The 18,499-nt window shown below is 40.7% G+C and overlaps 2 protein-coding genes across 2 annotated transcripts in view; one reads left to right on the top strand and one right to left on the bottom strand.

The window, feature by feature from the left end:
• Positions 1–18,499, top strand: part of FBXL13 (F-box and leucine rich repeat protein 13) — a 307,351-nt gene that overhangs the window by 86,370 nt on the left and 202,482 nt on the right. The gene's annotated exons all lie outside the window — the stretch shown is intronic.
• The window catches only part of LRRC17 (leucine rich repeat containing 17), a 46,011-nt gene continuing 30,730 nt past the window's right edge, over positions 3,219–18,499 (bottom strand). Inside the window, exons 2-4 of the mRNA XM_082255160.1 lie at positions 12,718–13,557; positions 5,124–5,279; positions 3,219–3,753 (exon numbers count right to left, since the gene is read on the bottom strand). Of these exons, the coding sequence (XP_082111286.1) occupies positions 3,350–3,753; positions 5,124–5,279; positions 12,718–13,465 (1,308 nt within the window). The 5' untranslated portion in view covers positions 13,466–13,557 and the 3' untranslated portion in view covers positions 3,219–3,349. The remainder of the gene's footprint in view (positions 3,754–5,123; positions 5,280–12,717; positions 13,558–18,499) is intronic.

Genomic DNA, 18,499 nt, shown 5'->3' with positions numbered 1-18,499 from the left:
GCACAGAACTAATGTACATACAGATTTGCAATACAAATAGCTCTGCAAATTTTTTAAAAATACATCCCAAAGTGTGCTGCCATGATTGGAGGATGTAGTAATAGATGGGTGTTGTCTTAAAGAACATGGTTTATTATAACACACCTTTTCAATATACTGTATGTATTAAAAAAGGGGGTGTATGGAATGAATTGTTAACAATGAAGTGCTTTATGAGGTAAACATGATAACTGCTGTTCTATGAAAATGATATGAACTTGCCTAAATAAAATACTGTGCCATCATAAAAAAGACCCTTATCATTGAGCTTTATTAAACGAATAAGCTCCACACATTTCACAATGTTGCATCCTGCTAATATATGCTTCCTTTGCAACTCTCTGCATTAGGTCCTGTAACTTCTCAGAGATGCAAATGATGTAGATGCTGGAAGATAACAGGTATAATCAGGGAGTAGATAGCTTTATAATACGAGCATCTGTCACAGACTCTGGGTCCTGCATTGATAGAGGTCTAAGGGAGAATAATCACTATTCAAGGACACCAGCACAAAATATATTATTTGTACAGACATGAAGGGCCAACCCTACTTCCACATGTACAGCCCAACTCTTCTTCCACTTTTGGCTCAGGTAGATTTGTTTTTGGATTTGTTGATCTAGTTACAAATAGGAATGATATTAGGGTTCCTTATTACCATAGGATCAAAGCAAATTTGTGTGCATATTCACTTGGGAGATTTTTTTTAAACCATAATGCACTGCATGGCTTTTGAACTATTGCCAGTAGACTTAAAAAGGCCAATAAGCCTGCTTAAAGCGGGGTTCCACCCAAAAGTGGAACTTCCGCTTTAATGCCTCCCCCCCCCCGGCTCCTGTTTGTGAAACTGAGCTTTTGGGGAGGAAGGGGGGAGTAGCGACCAGATTTTGACAGGTACCGCTCCTACTTCTGTTCTGGTAGCCTTAATCGATCGTAAGCTGAAGTTCTCCTTCCCCCCTCCCTCCCAAAGTCTTCTGGGACACATGACAGGTCCTAGAAGACTTCGGGACCAGTCACAGAGTTCAGCGCCACTCGTGCAATGCGCAGTGGGCACCCGGCTGTGAAGCCGCAAGCTGTCACAGCCGGGTGCCCATAATAGAGATGCCGGCGCTGCTGAGGGAGGACACGAGGAGAACATGGCTGGGTTGAGTGCACCGCTGGATGGTGGGATTTTGTAGCTGCTGACTTTTAATAAACTAAAAATGACTGGAAATCCGCTTTAAGCCAGCATCCTCACTATAAAAGTTTCTGTCCTGTCCACAGCAAAGCTTTCCTTAAAAGTTTGGGGTACCTAAAGTGGAGCATTTACTTGCTATTGACCACCTGTAGTTGGAGCTGCATTTTGTTTGCAGCGCACTGCTGCATCATTTGAAAAAAAAAAAAGTGTAAAAACAGTGTGCACCCTAACAACTTCACGTTACATCACTCATGTTCACCCCCCCCCGTATCACTATAGATAATATAAAAGTTAGGTATATACCAGTTAGGCCTATTATCACTAATTAAAACCTGTCCTTTTACTGGCCTAGCCTTACTCATTAGATTTTTCCTGCTTCTGGCCATTTGTTTTTTCTACTGATATATAAACTGCTGTCTCATAACTTTTGTAGGAATACACTTGCCTATACTTTTTGTCTCTAGTACATTTCAGCCAATTCTTCCTTATTAAAAGTATCCTGCAGATGGCAGGACTGCTGAAGGCAGGACACTTGATAAAAATGGACAAGATTTAACAGGATTTTCCCCCTATGGACTTCATAGATTTGAATTCAACAAATTTTGAGCAGGATTTGCCAAACTCTGGAAAATTTGCCCATCCCTAGTTACAAACTGAGTCTAGCTCTAACATAAGCAAACACTACATAGCTTATAATGTAAATCAATGGCTAATTTTAAATATTGTTATGGATACAAAGAGAAAAAAATCACTATACTCTTAGAATAACCTTCTCTGTATTTAAAATTGTTAGCAATATCATATCCATATGATTATTGCAAAATACTTCTGGACATGTGTTACACTTTGCACACAATCTGGTTGCAACCTCTGCAGTACACTGGGCATTTTGTTGTATGTACTTACATCACACAGAAGTTGTATTTACTATTTATAACTACACCAAAAACCAAACCCCTGAGTCTGAGACCCCGTTCACACTGGGGCGACGCTACTTGCCGGGGCGACCTCACAGGTCGCGGTGCGCAGCTCGCACCGCAACCTCGGAGCGGCCGGCACGGACTTCATAACATTGAAGTCAATGCAGGTCGCTCCGGGTCGCCCCAAAGAAGCTCCGGACCCTTTTTCTAAGTCGGAGCGACTTGTGTCGCTCCTATTAGAACGGGTCCACAGCTTCTCTATGGCAGGCGACCTACGGCGACCTGTCTAGCAAACAGGTCGCCCCAGTGTGAACGGGGTCTAAGACAGGAATGAGAGTTATACATTTAGGTATTCTGTTTTAGATATAATACACTAATCAGTTTTCATTTAAAATATTTTTGGGTACTTGCTTCATCATATAAGAAACATAAGCCCAGTTCCATAATATTTCATTTTTTTTTTTTTTGATAGCATATCTAATTATTTTCTTTTTATGAAGAATTGAAAAGGAGAATTCACTGTTTTTCAATACATTTTTTTTTCAATTTCACTGTTTGATCTATTAATAAAAGCTTGAAAACTAGTTCAACATTTTCTTCCATTGGTTCAGCACTAAGATTCCACTATATTTTTTACTGTTCCCGACATATTTTGTTACAATTCAGCTAATTTATTATTTTTTTGCAATATTAGTTTAACACTAACTGCAGTGTGCTAATTAAGCTTGTGATACATTCATCTCTTTTTTCCTTTGTATAATGTTGGCATTTTTTTCCAGCCTGCCATTTTTGTTTTCAGCACTCAATCACACTCTTCATTTGCCAGCCTGTAGATCGTTGTAGATTGAAGCAAGATGTTGCAAACCTGGTCCAGTCTTCAACATCTTTATAAATGAACCCCTGTTTTTTCAATTCAAATCGAAATGTTATATGAAAACGATTTAAGAAGAATCATCCAGTTTCATCCAACCATGCCCTTTTTTGGGCAATTTCTATTTTTGAGTTTGCCTTGTTTTCGGCTAAGTCCAGACAGTTCAAATGTGTGTAAATCTATAAATCTATATCAGATGCTAAAAAAAGGAATTCTGTACAACACTGGACTCTCTATGAAGAAAAATATCTCCAATATTTTAATGACAATGTATAAAAATCATTTTGTTAAAAAAAACAAAAAACAAGAGGAATGGTTCTTAACATAAATGTAGCCAGTGATTTAACTAAGCACTGTTAGTAGGACACCCCGTTTTGCTGAAGAATCAATTTGTTTTGAGTTCTTTTTAGCACCTTCAATTTGTTCCCGTTCCTCATCATCAACTCCAATATTTACTTGAAATCTATTATTAGGGCATTCTTCATAATAACTCTTGACATACTTCCCAACAAACCATCCTTTGTACTCTTCTGGGGCCTTGCATTCCAAACCATTGTAGTTAACATTGTAGTGATGCCTTAACCAATAGAACAAGTAATGAATATGGTAGTCACACTTCCAGGGGTTGTCTCTAAGCCACAGCTTTTTCAAAAAATACAGATCTTCCAGGACTCCATACTGGAAGTTAGAAAGGTTATTTTCTGATAGATCCAATTCTTGGAGATTCATGAGGCCAGAAAATGCATCTGCCAAAATATAAGCACATAGCAGTATTATTATAAATTACAATCCATCATCGAATGTTACATTTGACATGTTACATTCTACAAACAAGGTGGTAGACCTGGCTTAAACTTGACTATTACTTTGGCTGTTGATTTAATCCTCAACCTGGTGCTGCCTCTAAGCTGTGGCCAGTGAAGAAATCATTAAAGTAGAACTATGGGCTAAGCTTTTTTTTTTTTCATTTTGGATAGAGCAAGGGAGGGTTATAATCCCTGTCTATTTTTTTTTCTCCATCTGTGTCACATTGCAGAGATTTTCCTTTGCTTGCTGTTCCATAGCCAAACAGGAAGTGAAAGGAATTCCCTGCAAATTAAGGGAATTTCTAGGGGACCGCCAGGTCACCAGAACTAGAGTTCCCATTGGAAGATAACCCCTCTATTACTTTTTTGGGGATAACCAAAATTTGGGATTTTCTTATACTTTCACTTTCAATGATAATGGTAAACAGGACAAATAGATAGGGGCAATCTCCCTATCACAAAACTTATCAGTCAAAACGGATAAGAGTTCTAATCCCTCTCCACTTTATCCAAAACTGAAAAAAGTTTTGACTTTTGTTAAACTTTAAGGCTGCAGTCTGGGAGCTGACCTGCAAACCCAGTCACACCATCTGGTGCTTTACTGAATGTCAGGCATTTCCAGAGTCTTCACTTTGGGGAGAACCTACCTGCACCTAATGGTGAGATGGAGGATACACTAAGGCCTAAGGCTAGGGCTGCACTGATGATAAAAGCTATTTGATGCTGAGAGATTTAACTACTTGTTGAACATCATCTCATTAGTATCACATTTATTTTAGGGGAACTGACTGCTGAGAAGCAGTGAAAGAGACACTGTCACCTTGCGCATACAGGGAAAAGTGTTTGCGCAAGGTGGCTCCCATAACCCACTGATACTCAGCTTGCCAGTTCTCGCCCATTATGCCAACTGCTGCTTCAGTTGCAAAGATTTCCTGTACTTCTAAGTATCGAGAAGCATGTGACCTTCTCCCATGTGACTGTGCTTGGGTCTAGGCCTGAACACTATGACATGACCGAGGAAGTAGTGTCACTGCTCCTCCTACTCTCTGGCAGCAGCTGGCACTGGGGGTTTTAGTAGTGGCTGCATTGGAGGAAGCAGCAGTGGGGAAGTGCTGGAAAGGTGAGTATAATACCTTACCTAAATGTCTCTTGAAATTTCTCAGTATCAAAGAGAGTTTATTACCAGTGTAGCCTTAGTCTAAATCTGAAGTGTGACAAATACAACTTTCTTGTGTATGAGTTGATTGCATCATTTTTGAGTTTTGCTTCATCCCACAACAATGATTTAGGTTCATTACAGATATTTTTACCTGGATCTATGGATTCCATTCCATTATTGCTTAGGTTTAATATCTCCAGATTTGGAACATCAGCAAACTCTTTTGATAGTAGTCGTTTGATGTTATTGCTGGAAAGATCTAGTTTTATGATGTCTGAAGAAATGTCATCTGGGACTTGTTGCAACTCTGAAAGAATGAAAAACATCATTGCTTGTGGTTTTAATATTTTTGCTTTGATACAGCTGTTACCTTTGTACAGTATGTCATTCGGCTATAAGAAAAAGTCCTTTCAGAGTTTTCTCAGAATGCAAATGATTGATTTTCTCTTGTAAAAACTGGGTCTGTGACTGATAAATATGGACGTGGATTAGCAATTCATATTACTGAGCTTTAAATTATCATCTTTTTATCACCTTTTTAGCATTTTAATTTGTAGTGACTATGGACAATTTGGTATGACTGTTCAGTTAATTAATTTAAAAAAGCAATCTCCTGGAAATGTTTCAGTTGATGAAGTAAGATGAAGCCACTGTATTAACATAAAAATATGGACTGAGACAACAGTGATGAATCACCGCTCCCTACCACCCAGCGCTTAAGCACTCCTAATGTGCAGTATACAAATAAAACAAAATATATAGAAAAAGCTGCTGCCTAAAAGCATATAGCATAAAACATAGATGCATATCACCTCAATCAATATCAAGAATAATATACACAAGCAGCGCTAAACACATGATATAATCTGTCATGAAATATAAGTCCAATGAATGTTCATAGGGAATGTTCAAACAGAGTCTCTATGGGGTCCACAGCATGATCAGTCACCAGTGCTGGAGTCAGAAAGAAATGCCTCAATCCCTTCACCTCACCACGTGAACCTCTCCCCAGGGAAATGCACTTACCAGATGCTGGCAAGAAAACAGCCCAAAATGACTCAGAGTCCCTAGTTCATTCGGGCAGTAATCTCTCATAGATCCACTTGTATAGAGATATATACGACTGTTCACCTATGTATGTTGCGCTCAAGCATAGTGCATGGGAAGAAAGTAAAGGGGCACATAGAGCAGTATCGCCAAAAAAACAGTTTATTGATACCCAGCCCCCCCTCCACAAATGCACTTACAAAACAAATAGTTAAAACAGCGTGAATAGATGTATATACAAGGCAGCATCGGACGCATTAAGGAGCCTACCGGGCCTCCGTCGCGCTCGTCAGCGTCCGGAAGTCCGCGAGTATTGCCGAATTCCTTATCCTCGTGATTTGTACATGATAATAAGACTTCAATTAAACGACATATAATTAATTCAATAAATGAAGAAAGTGTTGATACCAGTATTCCAAACTATAAAGTGCTGAGTGCTTACAAACTTCAAAATATTTCAATAAATCTCTATAAAATTCATAAGTAAATAAATAAATAAAGTGCAAATTCCAGTGATTGTCCGTTTTTTCCTTTCACCACTAATAAACAAAATCCAACTGTGTCTCTTCAACTTGTCACAAAGTGCTTCTGTGCAAAGTAAAGTGCAGTGACTTGTTCCTCCACCAGGTGTCACCTCTAGGTGTTCTAGGCTCTCACCTTAATGAAGTGTATCAGTCGCCTGAATGTGTATATTTCTCCCCCGATTGGATAGTGGTTGGCCTGGGTTGACTGTCTGCAGAGTCCTACTCGTGGTCCCCGGGGCCCTCTCCAGATTCGTATCAGGGTGCTTTTTATCCTCGGGTCTCCTAATCTCCTAGCGCGATCTCAGGGCGTATTAAGCATAAAGGGCCATCATGGTGTAGTATTTAAAAACTTCTTTATTCATATATAAGATCATTACACTTACAATTTCCCGGCTTGTTATGGGCATATACTAAGTCGTAGGTAGCGTTGGGAGTACTCGGCTCCGGTCCGTAACGTCACTTCCGGTTATTCTGGCAGCTCCTCCTACGCGTTACGTCACATCACGTGACTTCCTCAGGGACTCCCGGGGACCACGAATAGGACTCTGCAGACAGTCAACCCAGGCCAACCACTATCCAATCGGGGGAGAAATATACACATTCAGGCGACTGATACACTTCATTAAGGTGAGAGTCTAGAACACCTAGAGGTGACACCTGGTGGGGGAACAAGTCACTGCACTTTACTTTGCAAAGAAGCACTTTGTGACAAGTTGAAGAGACACAGTTGGATTTTGTTTATTAGTGGTGAAAGGAAAAAACGGACACTGGAATTTGCACTTTATTTATTTATTTACTTATGAATTTTATAGAGATTTATTGAAATATTTTGAAGTTTGTAAGCACTCAGCACTTTATAGTTTGGAATACTGGTATCAACACTTTCTTCATTTATTGAATTAATTATATGTTGTTTAATTGAAGTCTTATTATCATGTACAAATCACGAGGATAAGGAATTGGAAATTTTAGCACACACCATTTAATTAATTTAATTATTTATTTATTTAAATGAGCTCCACTTCTGAAGCGCGCCACAAACCCCCACATTTTTATTTTTACTAACTGGATTCTGGTACCAGTATAGTGGTGCAGCAGTAAGAAGGGACACAAAATACCTCCGATAGCGCAGGGACCACCTACCCACATACATTGGTCTTACAAACGCAATTTCTTTAGAAAAAATACACTTTTTAGATTAAAAAATAAGCAAACAGTAAAGTTAGCCCATTTTTTTTTTATAATGTGAAAGATAATGTTACGCCAAGTAAATAGATACCCAACATGTCATGCTTCAAAATTGTGCACGCTCGTGGAATGGCGACAAACATTGGTACTTAAAAATCCCCATAGGTGACAATTTAAAAATTTCTACAGGTTACCAGTTTAAAGTTACAGAGGAGATCTAGGGTTTTAATTTTTGCTCTCACTCTATCGTGGCAATACCTCACATGTATGGTTTGAACACCGTTTACATATGTGGGCGCGACTTGGGTATGTGTTTGCTTCTGCGCGAGAGCCAACGGGGACAGGGCGATTTAATTTTGTTTATTTTTTTCCTATTTATTTTATCTTTTATTTTTTATTTTTACACTGCCCTTTTAAATCTGGATCTCACATCTACACTCAAAACGAAAAAAAAGTAATTTTTTTTCATGATGAAAAAAAAATAGGCACATTACCCTCACTCGACTTCCTGCCTAAGTGGAGAGAGCGGACCGGATCATTTTCCCTGCTACCGACGCCTGCGGTAAACGGGGACAATGACCAGGAAAAGGCGGGGGGGGGGGGGTCACCTCACCGCCTCTAAAGTTGATCCTGCAGATCCGCCGCTGGGACCACCCATATGTTAAAGCGGACCGCCCGCTGTTTAAAAAAATTCCTGGGGTTATGGCAGCTATCTGCTGTCATAACCCTGGTATTTAAGGTCAAAGTACTGGTGTAAATACACGGTAGGCGGTCTGTAAGTAGTTAATCAGTAGTTGCAGCTGCTTTGGTGTTAATAAAATTAACAACAGGTGAACTACAAACCCGATTCCAAAAAAGTTGGGACACTGTACAAATTGTAAATAAAAGCAGAATGCCCAGCACCATGGAGCTCGATTGGCATTTGCCATTGAACACCAGAATTGGCAGGTCCGCCACTGGTGCCCTGTGTTTTTCACAGATGAGAGCAGGTTCACCCCAAGCACATGTAGCAAGCGTGAAAGGGTCTGGAGAAGCCGCAGACAATGTTATGTTGCTTGTAACATCAATCAGCCTGACCGATTTGGTGGTGGGTAAGTGATGGTCTGGGGAGGCATATCTATGAAGGGATGCACAGACCTCTACAGGCTAGACAATGGCACCCTGACTGCCATTAGGTATTGGGATAAAATCCTTGGACCCATTGTCAGACCCTACGCTGGTGCAGTGGGTTCTGGGTTCCTCCTGGGGCACGACAATGCCCGGCCTCATGTGGCAAGAGTACACAGACAGTTCCTGGATGATGAAGGAATTGATACCATTGAATGGCCCCCACGCTCGTCTGACTTAAATCCAATACAACACCTCTGGGACAATATATTTTTCGGTCCATCCGATGCTGCCAGGTTACACCTCAGTCTGTTCAGGAGCTCAGTGATGCCCTGCTCCAGATCTGGGAGGAAATACCCAAGGACACCATCCGTCTTCTCATGCCCCAATGTTGTCAGGCATGCATACAGACACGTGGTGGCCATACAAAGTACTGAGTACCATTTTGAGTTGCTGCAATGAAATTTCAGCAAAATGGACTATCCTGCTGCATCATTTTTTCACTTTGATTTTTGGGGTGTCTTTAAATTCAGCCCTCTTTAGGTTGATAATTTTAATTTCCATCAAACAATGTGGCATCCTTTCATTCCTAACACATTACCCAGTCCATATCAGTATAGATAGCCAGCAGGATATTTTTCCCCATTGAGATCTGATGTGTTTTCAAAGTGTTCCTTTAATTTTTTTGAGCAGAGTATCAGCCTTAGCTCACTCCCCTCACCTTTTTTTAAAGAACACAATAAACATTTATTTCTTTTATCTGATTTTACTGTGATATTTAGCAGACAGCAGAGTTTATTATAGCTTTTGTGGATTTTGCAACATTTCTGCAAAATCTTTGCATTAGTGGAAAGATAATTCCCTTTCCTCTATATCAGTGTTTGCCAACCAAGGTTCCATAGAACCCTATGGATACTCCTGAGTTTGCTAGGGATTCCTTGAACAATAACCACAAATGTAAGAAGAAATCATTTAAGTGACCATCACACTTAAGTACTGTGAACTGTAGATAAAGTAATTATAAGCAGGAAGACTAGAAAGTTATTTCAAGAGTTCTGCCATGGTAAAAAGGTTGAGAAAGGCCGCTCTATAGAAAAAAAGTTCACTGTGACTGTTTATTATCATCCAAGCTAGACAGATAAGTCACAGAGGTTTCTTCAGTATTTGCTTGTTTTATTAAAGCAGATTTTTTTCTAATACAGAGTTCCATATGTTGTGGTTAATTTGCTTTGCCTCCAGCTGTAAAAGTGTATTTATGTAGTATCTCCAGCTTTCATCTGTGATCTGAAGGAAGGGGATGATGAGTCCTTTGGACAACATGCTGTGTGATCATTCTTTGCCCCCCCCCCCCCTCTGACAGCTCAGCAATACATAGGATATTATTCTGTGAAGCAGAAATTAACCTAGAGTTTGAATATTGTACGAGGGGCAAGTAATTATACTTTGCATTTACAATCTTTTAAAAATTGTATTCTGTTTACTTTGGTTGAGGCCTCCATATGGCTGACCCCCGTTCTGAGGTTCATCCAAACCAAATGCTTGGGGAATTCCAGCAAAGTACAGGGGCATCCAGTGTGAGCGTGGAATAGAAGGTAAAATTAGAATGGAGAATTTCAAAGGCATAAACAGTTATTAAAAGGTAGTGGGCTCAATTCAATAAGAAAAAAATACTGCTTGAATTTTTGCTTTAAAAAACTCATGCGGTATTATGTCAGGAGCAGGCAATTCACTAAACAACATGCGTTAAATAATGGAGAGTGCCTGCGCGGGAGGATCCGGCTCCCTTCCTGGCAAATAGTGATCCGCTCTGTACTTGTCGCTTCAGTCTTGTAACCAGAGGGGACGAGAGTAGAAGAAAAATCCCAGACATGCCGGTGCCTGCACACAAACTTCCCCGTGCAGGATTGTGCACCATGCATATGGAAGGCAATGCCGGGGAGCCTCCAGGGAGGCTGTAATTAAAGAGCCGTGAGTGACCCTCCATTCTGTTCCTATGAGCAAAAGTCTATTGGAGGTCATTCCAGTCCGCAGCAGCAGGAGTTGTATGAGGTTATTGGATCCTACCTGTTGTGAAATATATCAGCATTTTGGGCGTTGTGTGACCCTGTTGGGTCTAAGGAGCAGGTAAGAGTATTCAGTGACTCTGTTTGGTGGTGGATCCTCCTCTTTGCACCTCTTTGGATACATTTGGACTTTTATTGCACATGGCACTCATGCTGTCAGTTGAATCTTTTTCAATATTTTTATGTTGTGATTAGCGCGACACCATCTTTCACATTAAATAATGCATGTATTACATTTTTATTTAGCGGTATTCACATTTTTTTTCCACCTTATTTTACCACAGACCGGACCTCTGGCTGCAGCAGAAAGTGAAACATTTAGCAGTGGTATATTATCTACCATTGTTAAATGTGACAGTTTCAGCTCAGAGATGCTAGTTGTTAGGGAGCTGGCACCCACCAGTCCTGGCAACCAGTGACTCATCCCTGCCTTGTTTATTCTGGGGATTCCCAGCTGACAGGTGAATGTAAACAAATTGGCCAGGACCTTCGGGTCTGGTGTAACTTTCAAGGGACACCCAATGCCAGGCAGAATCTGGAAGCCCCCTTTAACAACCGGATGTCCTCGCTTTTTTGTTTACTGTAGGACTCAGGAGATGTCATTCTCATTCACATGTCTCAGCAGGGGTTTTTTTTTTTTTTTTCGTTTGGAAAGGTTGGCAACTGTCGATTATTATGATTAACATGGACCTGCATTGCTGGATGATGTGATTAATGATGGATGTACATCCTGGGACAATAACTTTTTTTTTTTTTTTTGATAAAGGACCAACGTTTGGGTGTTTTTTATTTCTAGGGTACATTTTTTTTTGTGAATGATTATGGGTACTATGTTCCCCTTACTCACTGGGAACTACTGGGCCAGGGTTGTGGGGAAGAGGCCCTTGTTCTCATCAACATGGGGACAAGGCGCTTTGCCATGGGTGTACCCCCCTGGCAAGGTACCTTTCCCATGTTGAGTGTATGTGGCCTGGTAAAGTTCGGGGTAGAGCAGGCTTGCCCCCCCAAGCCCTCCCCCCCCCGCTTGGCTAAGGGTCTTGTAGGGAATTCGAGGGACCACGCTGCATTTTTTTTTGTTTTTTTTCGCATTGGGTCCCCCTTAAAGTTCCCAATGGACCAAAAGGACCTGGTATGAATTGTGAGGGGTCCCCCACATGTATTTTTTTTGCTTTTGTTTTAAACACTGTCCCAGCTCCTTTTTGTACATTCACCTATCAGCCAGGAATTCCCAGCTAACAGCTGAAAGAGCAAGGTAAGGATGGATCATTGGTTGTTAGGGCACCGGTGAATGCTTGCTCCTTAACAACCAGCATCTCTGAGCTGAATCTGTCACATTTAGCAGTGTTAGGAATACTGCTTCTAAATGTTTTAACTCTTAATTTATACATTCAGACAAACATGGCCCTGTCCCAATCTTTTTGAGACATGTTGCTGCCATCAATTTCAATTTTTTTTTTCTTAGAATGAAACATTTTCTCAGTGTAAACATTTGATATGTTTTCTATTTACTGTTGTGAATACATTATGTGTTTATGAGATTGGCAAATCATTGCATTCTGTTTTATGTAGACTTTATACAGCATCTCAACTTTTTTGGAATTAGGGTTGCATATATGGCAAGACATACTGCTGTCTGCGCTGCACCCAATATGTATAAATATTTTTTGTTGATATGGTTCTGGAGTGTTTTTGGCAAAATTTTTCTAAGTTATCTGTGTATTAGGTATTACATTCATATAGGGCTGTGAGTATACTGTATAGTGTAAGTACAAAGTAATACAAAGTAAGTACGAAGTAAATATATATATATACAGACCTTTTCTTCTGCAGTCCAGTGTTGTTATTGGATAAAGATATGTATAACAGAGTGTTGAGTCCACAGATGATCTAGAAGGCTTAGTCCCTTCTAATGGTATAGGTTTTCCATCTTCTTCTTGGCAAATGACTTGGGATGTGATCTCCTTTAGCTTCTGATTTTTTAACTCAATTGGTGACTCACACATGGCATAATTTCCAAAGTTCTTGTTCCGAGGAATTTGTAGCAGAGTCACCAGAGATTCCAGCTCACAGTTACAGTCCCAGGGATTTTCATAAAGTCGCAGATAGGTGAGCCGAGGCATATGTATGAACACTTCTTCAGACAAGGTTTTAATGCGGTTGTGTTGTAATAAAAGAGTTGATAGTTTTTTCAAACCAAAAAAGGCCTGTCTCTCAATTTTTCTGAGTTCATTTTGCTGTAAATCAAGACTCTTAAGATTCTCAAACTTAGAAAAGGCATTGTTCTTTAATATGCGAATCTGGTTTCTGGCCAGCAGTATGTGAATTAGGTCTTCTGGCCAGTCCTGGGGGACAGATGTCAGCTTCCTCTCCTGACAGTCCAAATATTTTTCATTAGAATATGTATATATATCACAAGGTGATCCTGGAGCATAGCGTTTTACAGTGCCTGAAAGTGTCTTGGAGCTGTGAGATTTGTCATTGTTTCCTCGGTTGTTTCTTCTTGTTTTCCGAAATTCGGATGCTTCGCAAAAAAGAAGTAACAAGATAAGGGTAACAACTTGCATTCTGACATCCAGCTGGTTCTTATTTTCCGGTACAACAATGAAATATTTCTCTTGAAATACAGTTCTCAGGTTTAGAAGGTGGAACTCCTAAACTGCAAAACAAAATAATTAAATATACTTAGATAGCAAATAAAATAAACACAAATGACCAGATAAATTAAATATGTGTAATATAGACCTTATTCAGATGGGCATACCAGTCTGTACACCCAGGTGAAGGGTGCTTTCACCCACACAGGATGCACAGGTGTTGCGGGCAGCCATATGCAGGCAGCTTTTTCAAACCAGTGACAGGTTGGTGGCTGCAGGGACCTGAACAGATCTCCAGGCACATCCCCGACTGTATATCCATGTAGGACTGACGCACAGATCAGAACACAGTCCATGTAGCAACCTGCCTGTCATTGATGTGAACCGACTGCCTGCACATGACTGCATGGCACATCTGTGCATCCCTCGCAGATAAAAACAGCCCTTCGCACAAGTGTACGGATCAGAACCCCCATGTGAATGAGGCCTAACATTAAAGGGATCCCAAACTTAACCAACTAAATGTTAATAAATGATTTGCATTGTGAGAAGTAGCAGTAAAGCACTCCCACTGCGTAGCAGTGCAAAGCAGAAAGCAGAGCCGGAGTGTAAAGAAAAAAATAATGTCCTCCAGGAACATAAATAATTACAAATTAAACACAGAAACAAGGTTCTTAAAGAATTAAGAACCCATTCATACTGTTGCGCTTCATTTGCGCATTCACATCAACCCGCAGTATGCCACATGTTAAATATTTCATTAAGGCAGCGCATTCATTTGAATGGGGTGTCTAACATGCCAAAATGCACCATAAACGATGCATATAAAATTTTTGCCAGTGCACCACAACCTGCATGTTTTGTTGTACTGTAATGCAAGTACCTTGAAATGGTGCATTGGGCTCTAAATAAATGGCACTGCATTGCACCAATGTGCGTTATTATGCTTTTCGGTATGGCACACATTATTGTAGCTAATGAACGGGCCCTAATACATTGTGATAAAGTTTATAATGACCCAAACTTTTGTCCTGGTTAGCTTTAAAGTATAACTAAAGGTAAAACTTATTTTTTAGTTCTGTATAGAGTGGAGATAAATTAGAACTCCTGTTTACCATTATCATTGAAAGTGAAAGAAATAGAACATTTTACATTTTGGGTTGTCCCCAGAATAGTAAATGGGGGGAATTCTTCCAATATGGACACTAGTTGTGGTGACTTGGGGGCCCCGAAGAAATTCCCTTAAATTGCAGGGATTTGCGTTCATTTCCTGTTTTGGGACATGAAGTGAAGGAAAATCTCCACAATGGGAAACAGATGGCGGAAAAAAAATTTGACAGCGGTTATAACTAGTGATCGACCGTTATCGTTTTTTTGTTGCCGATACCAATATTTTGGCCAATGCATATCGGTATCGGCCGATATGCGCCGATATGTTCGTATATTTTAAAAAATTATAATTTTTTTTTTATTTGACAGGTTCTGTTGTGGAGTAGACATATGCCAGTTTTCGGTAATTCTATATATCGCGGTATTGCATACCCACGGTATTGTTATTGTGGCATTTTTAAAATACCGAGTTTCTCTGCTCCTCAGTCTGACTTGTGAATTGATACATTTGGATGACTCATTCCTCACTCAGCAGTTCACTCACTCAATAGAAAACAGCTCTGGTAATATGATCCTAGAGTGAGAGACTTGGCTCCTCCCTGTAACCAATCAGACATCTCCCACTCAGCACACACCCACATGCTTCCTTCCCGGGCTCAGAGAGACACAGTGAGAGACCTACAGTGCCTGCCTTCTACAAGCGTCTGCAAGTACTTACACTGTCACTAGATAGATAGATGGAGAGACAGATATACAGATAGATGGATAGACAGATATACAGATAGATGGAGAGACAGATATACAGATAGATGGAGAGACATATACAGATAGATAGAGATATAGATATATGGAGATATAGATAGATAGAGATGGAGATATAGATGGAGATATAGATGGAGATATAGATAGATAGAGATGGAGATATAGATGGAGATAGAGATGGAGATAGAGATGGAGATATAGATAGATAGAGATGGAGATAGAGATGGAGATAGAGATGGAGATAGAGATGGAGATAGAGATAGAGATGGAGATAGAGATGGAGATAGAGATGGAGATATAGATGGAGATATAGATGCAGATATAGATAGATAGAGATGGAGATATAGATGGAGATAGAGATGGAGATAGAGATGGAGATATAGATGGAGATATAGATAGATAGAGATGGAGATATAGATGGAGATAGAGATGGAGATAGAGATGGAGATAGAGATGGAGATAGAGATGGAGATATAGATGGAGATATAGATAGATAGAGATGGAGATATAGATGGAGATAGAGATGGAGATAGAGATGGAGATATAGATAGATAGAGATGGAGATATAGATAGATAGATAGAAATACATACACGGGCATAGCAGCATATATATATAGATGCACAGGCATAGCAGCCCACATTACATTAGTATATAGCCATCAAGTAGTGTCTGGCCTACCTGGTGATGACTGGTCCTGGCGCTCCGATCCGATGGCCTGGTCATTAGGGGCTAAATCCTTGCGGCCCAGAAGTGGTTAAACCTGCAGGAGGACCGGTGTTTTTATTTGTAAATTACTTTACTATTGCTTTAGGCCTAGTTCACATGTATGCAGGTTAGCGGTTCACATGTATGTGGGTTGGCGGTTCACATGTATGCGGGTTAGTGGTTCACATGTATATGGGTTGGCGGCCCATATTTGCACAGGGATAGGGATAGCAGCCCATTGATTTGAATGGGCTTGGGCTGCTATGCCTGCGTTTTCAGCTGAAAAAAGCCGCATGCAGAATTTTAAAAAATGCAGTGGCCGTGAACCCCATCCTGCTTTTGCACCATGCGACTTACTTGCAGTTCCTGCACACGCAAACTGTGTTTTTAAATGCTGGGCCCATGTATTTAAAAACGCAGAAAGCTTGCCAGAGCAGGAACTGCAGGTAAGTCGCATGGTGCAGAAGTAGGATGGATTTAAAGGCCACTGCATTTTTCTAAAATGCTGCATGCACCTTTTTTCTGCGTAAAATGAGGGCATAGCAGCCCGTTCAAATCAATGGGCTGCTATGCCTGTGCAAATGTGGGCCGCCAACCCGCATACATGTGAACCGCCAACCCGCATACATGTGAACTAGGCCTAAAGCATGTGAAAAGTAATTTACAAATAAAAACACCGGTCCTCCTGCAGGTTTAACCACTTCTGGGCCGCAAGGATTTAGCCCCTAATGACCAGGCCATCGGATCAGAGCGCCAGGACCAGTCATCACCAGGTAAGCCAGACACTGCTTGATGGCTTATTTTAGGCCTGGTTCACAGAGTCTGTACTGACTGACTATATAATAATGTGCAAAAGTGAACCAAAGTCCCTAAATTCAGCAATGAAATTGAAGTGAGGTAGAAATTTAATAATTTAAGTTTAATAATTGAATACCGTGATAATACCGTATACCGTGACAAAACCCTAATCAATTAATCGCAGCATGGAAATCTGATATCGTCACATGCCTATTGTGGAGAGATCTGGGGGTCAAAAAGACCCCAAACCCCTCCTCTGCACTTGGCTGTTTTTGAATGCTGTCATTTTTTTTAATCTGGCGCCAGTACCCGGAAGTGATGTCATGACATCACTTCTGGGTTTTTGCATACAGACGAGATCAGAGCCAAATGCGGCTTTGATCGGGTCTTCGGCGGCCGTGCAGGCTGGTTGCCCGGGTCTTCCGGTGGGACGGGAGACCCGGACGAGCTGCGGAAGGTGGCAGGAGGGGGGGGGGCATCCCCTCCCGATCCTTGTAATGACAGTTGAGTGGCTTCTCAGCCGCATTGGTTGTCATTACAAGACAACCGACCTTTGGCTATGGACGCCGGTACCGGGGTGATGCCTCTAGCTGCAGGCATCACTCTTGTACAAGCACTTTCCGAAATATCGGTAATGTTGTCCACCTTGGTGGCGGATACCAATATATCAGGAAAGTGCAGATCAGCCCTCGATATATATCGGCTTTGCCGATAATCGGTCGATCTCTAGTTAGAACCCTCCTCTATCCAACATGAAAAAAATAATAATTCTACTTTAACTTATGCACCTCTTTACTTAAATAATTTACTTCAGTACTTTGCAACTATTGGGCACAAGAAAACTTTTAGGCTGGGTTCACACTAGTGCGAACTGTATGTGGGTTTCTTCGCATCCAATTCACATGACAGGAGATTGTGCCAGCTCTCAATAAAGCTGGTTCACACATTTAGGTGGCGACTGCGAAGCAGATTGCACAGGGGTCCTGTGCGTCTTTGGCTCCGTTTCAGGTCCGAATCAGGCAAAAATTCAGGCCTGATTCGTCCCTAAAACAAAGAAAAGGGACATACCGGACCCCTGCTGTATGCCGCGCCCACACTAAATGTGAATCCAGCTTGAACAAATGACCTACAGATAACATATAATGTGGAGGTGTTATAAATATGTACAAGTTTGAAACTTAAGTTACTACAGTGAAGAGTCTTGCTTGAAATACAAGTTCACTTTCACTCTCGGGTTTTAACAAGATTAAATAAAGATTTTTTATTTTTTAACTCCTCTGCTATTTGCTTCCAGATGATGTTGGCAGGCATGTGTCTGCACACTTTGGAATAACTAGTTACAAGCTGAAACACATTTTCCACTATGCACCGCCTTTGTAAATAAAACTGTAAAAAGGAGATATTCCCAACGGCATCCTCCTGGATTCTGGCTCTTTCTTGCGTACTGTTTGCAAATTAGGGCAAATAACTGATGCTGTGACACCACCGTTTAATCTTTTTTTTATTTTATGATAGGAAAACATCTTTCAAGATGATTCAAAATACTTTACACTGCTGACTGCATAATATAACCCTAGTGCCGTTGTACAAAAGCAGCAATCCTTTCTGTGCAACAAGTACTGCCTCAT

This window comes from Pelophylax lessonae (assembly GCF_965119305.1).
Source record: "Pelophylax lessonae genome assembly, chromosome: 4".
Taxonomy (NCBI): Eukaryota; Metazoa; Chordata; class Amphibia; order Anura; family Ranidae; genus Pelophylax; species Pelophylax lessonae.
This window is presented reverse-complemented; position numbering and strand designations above follow the sequence as displayed.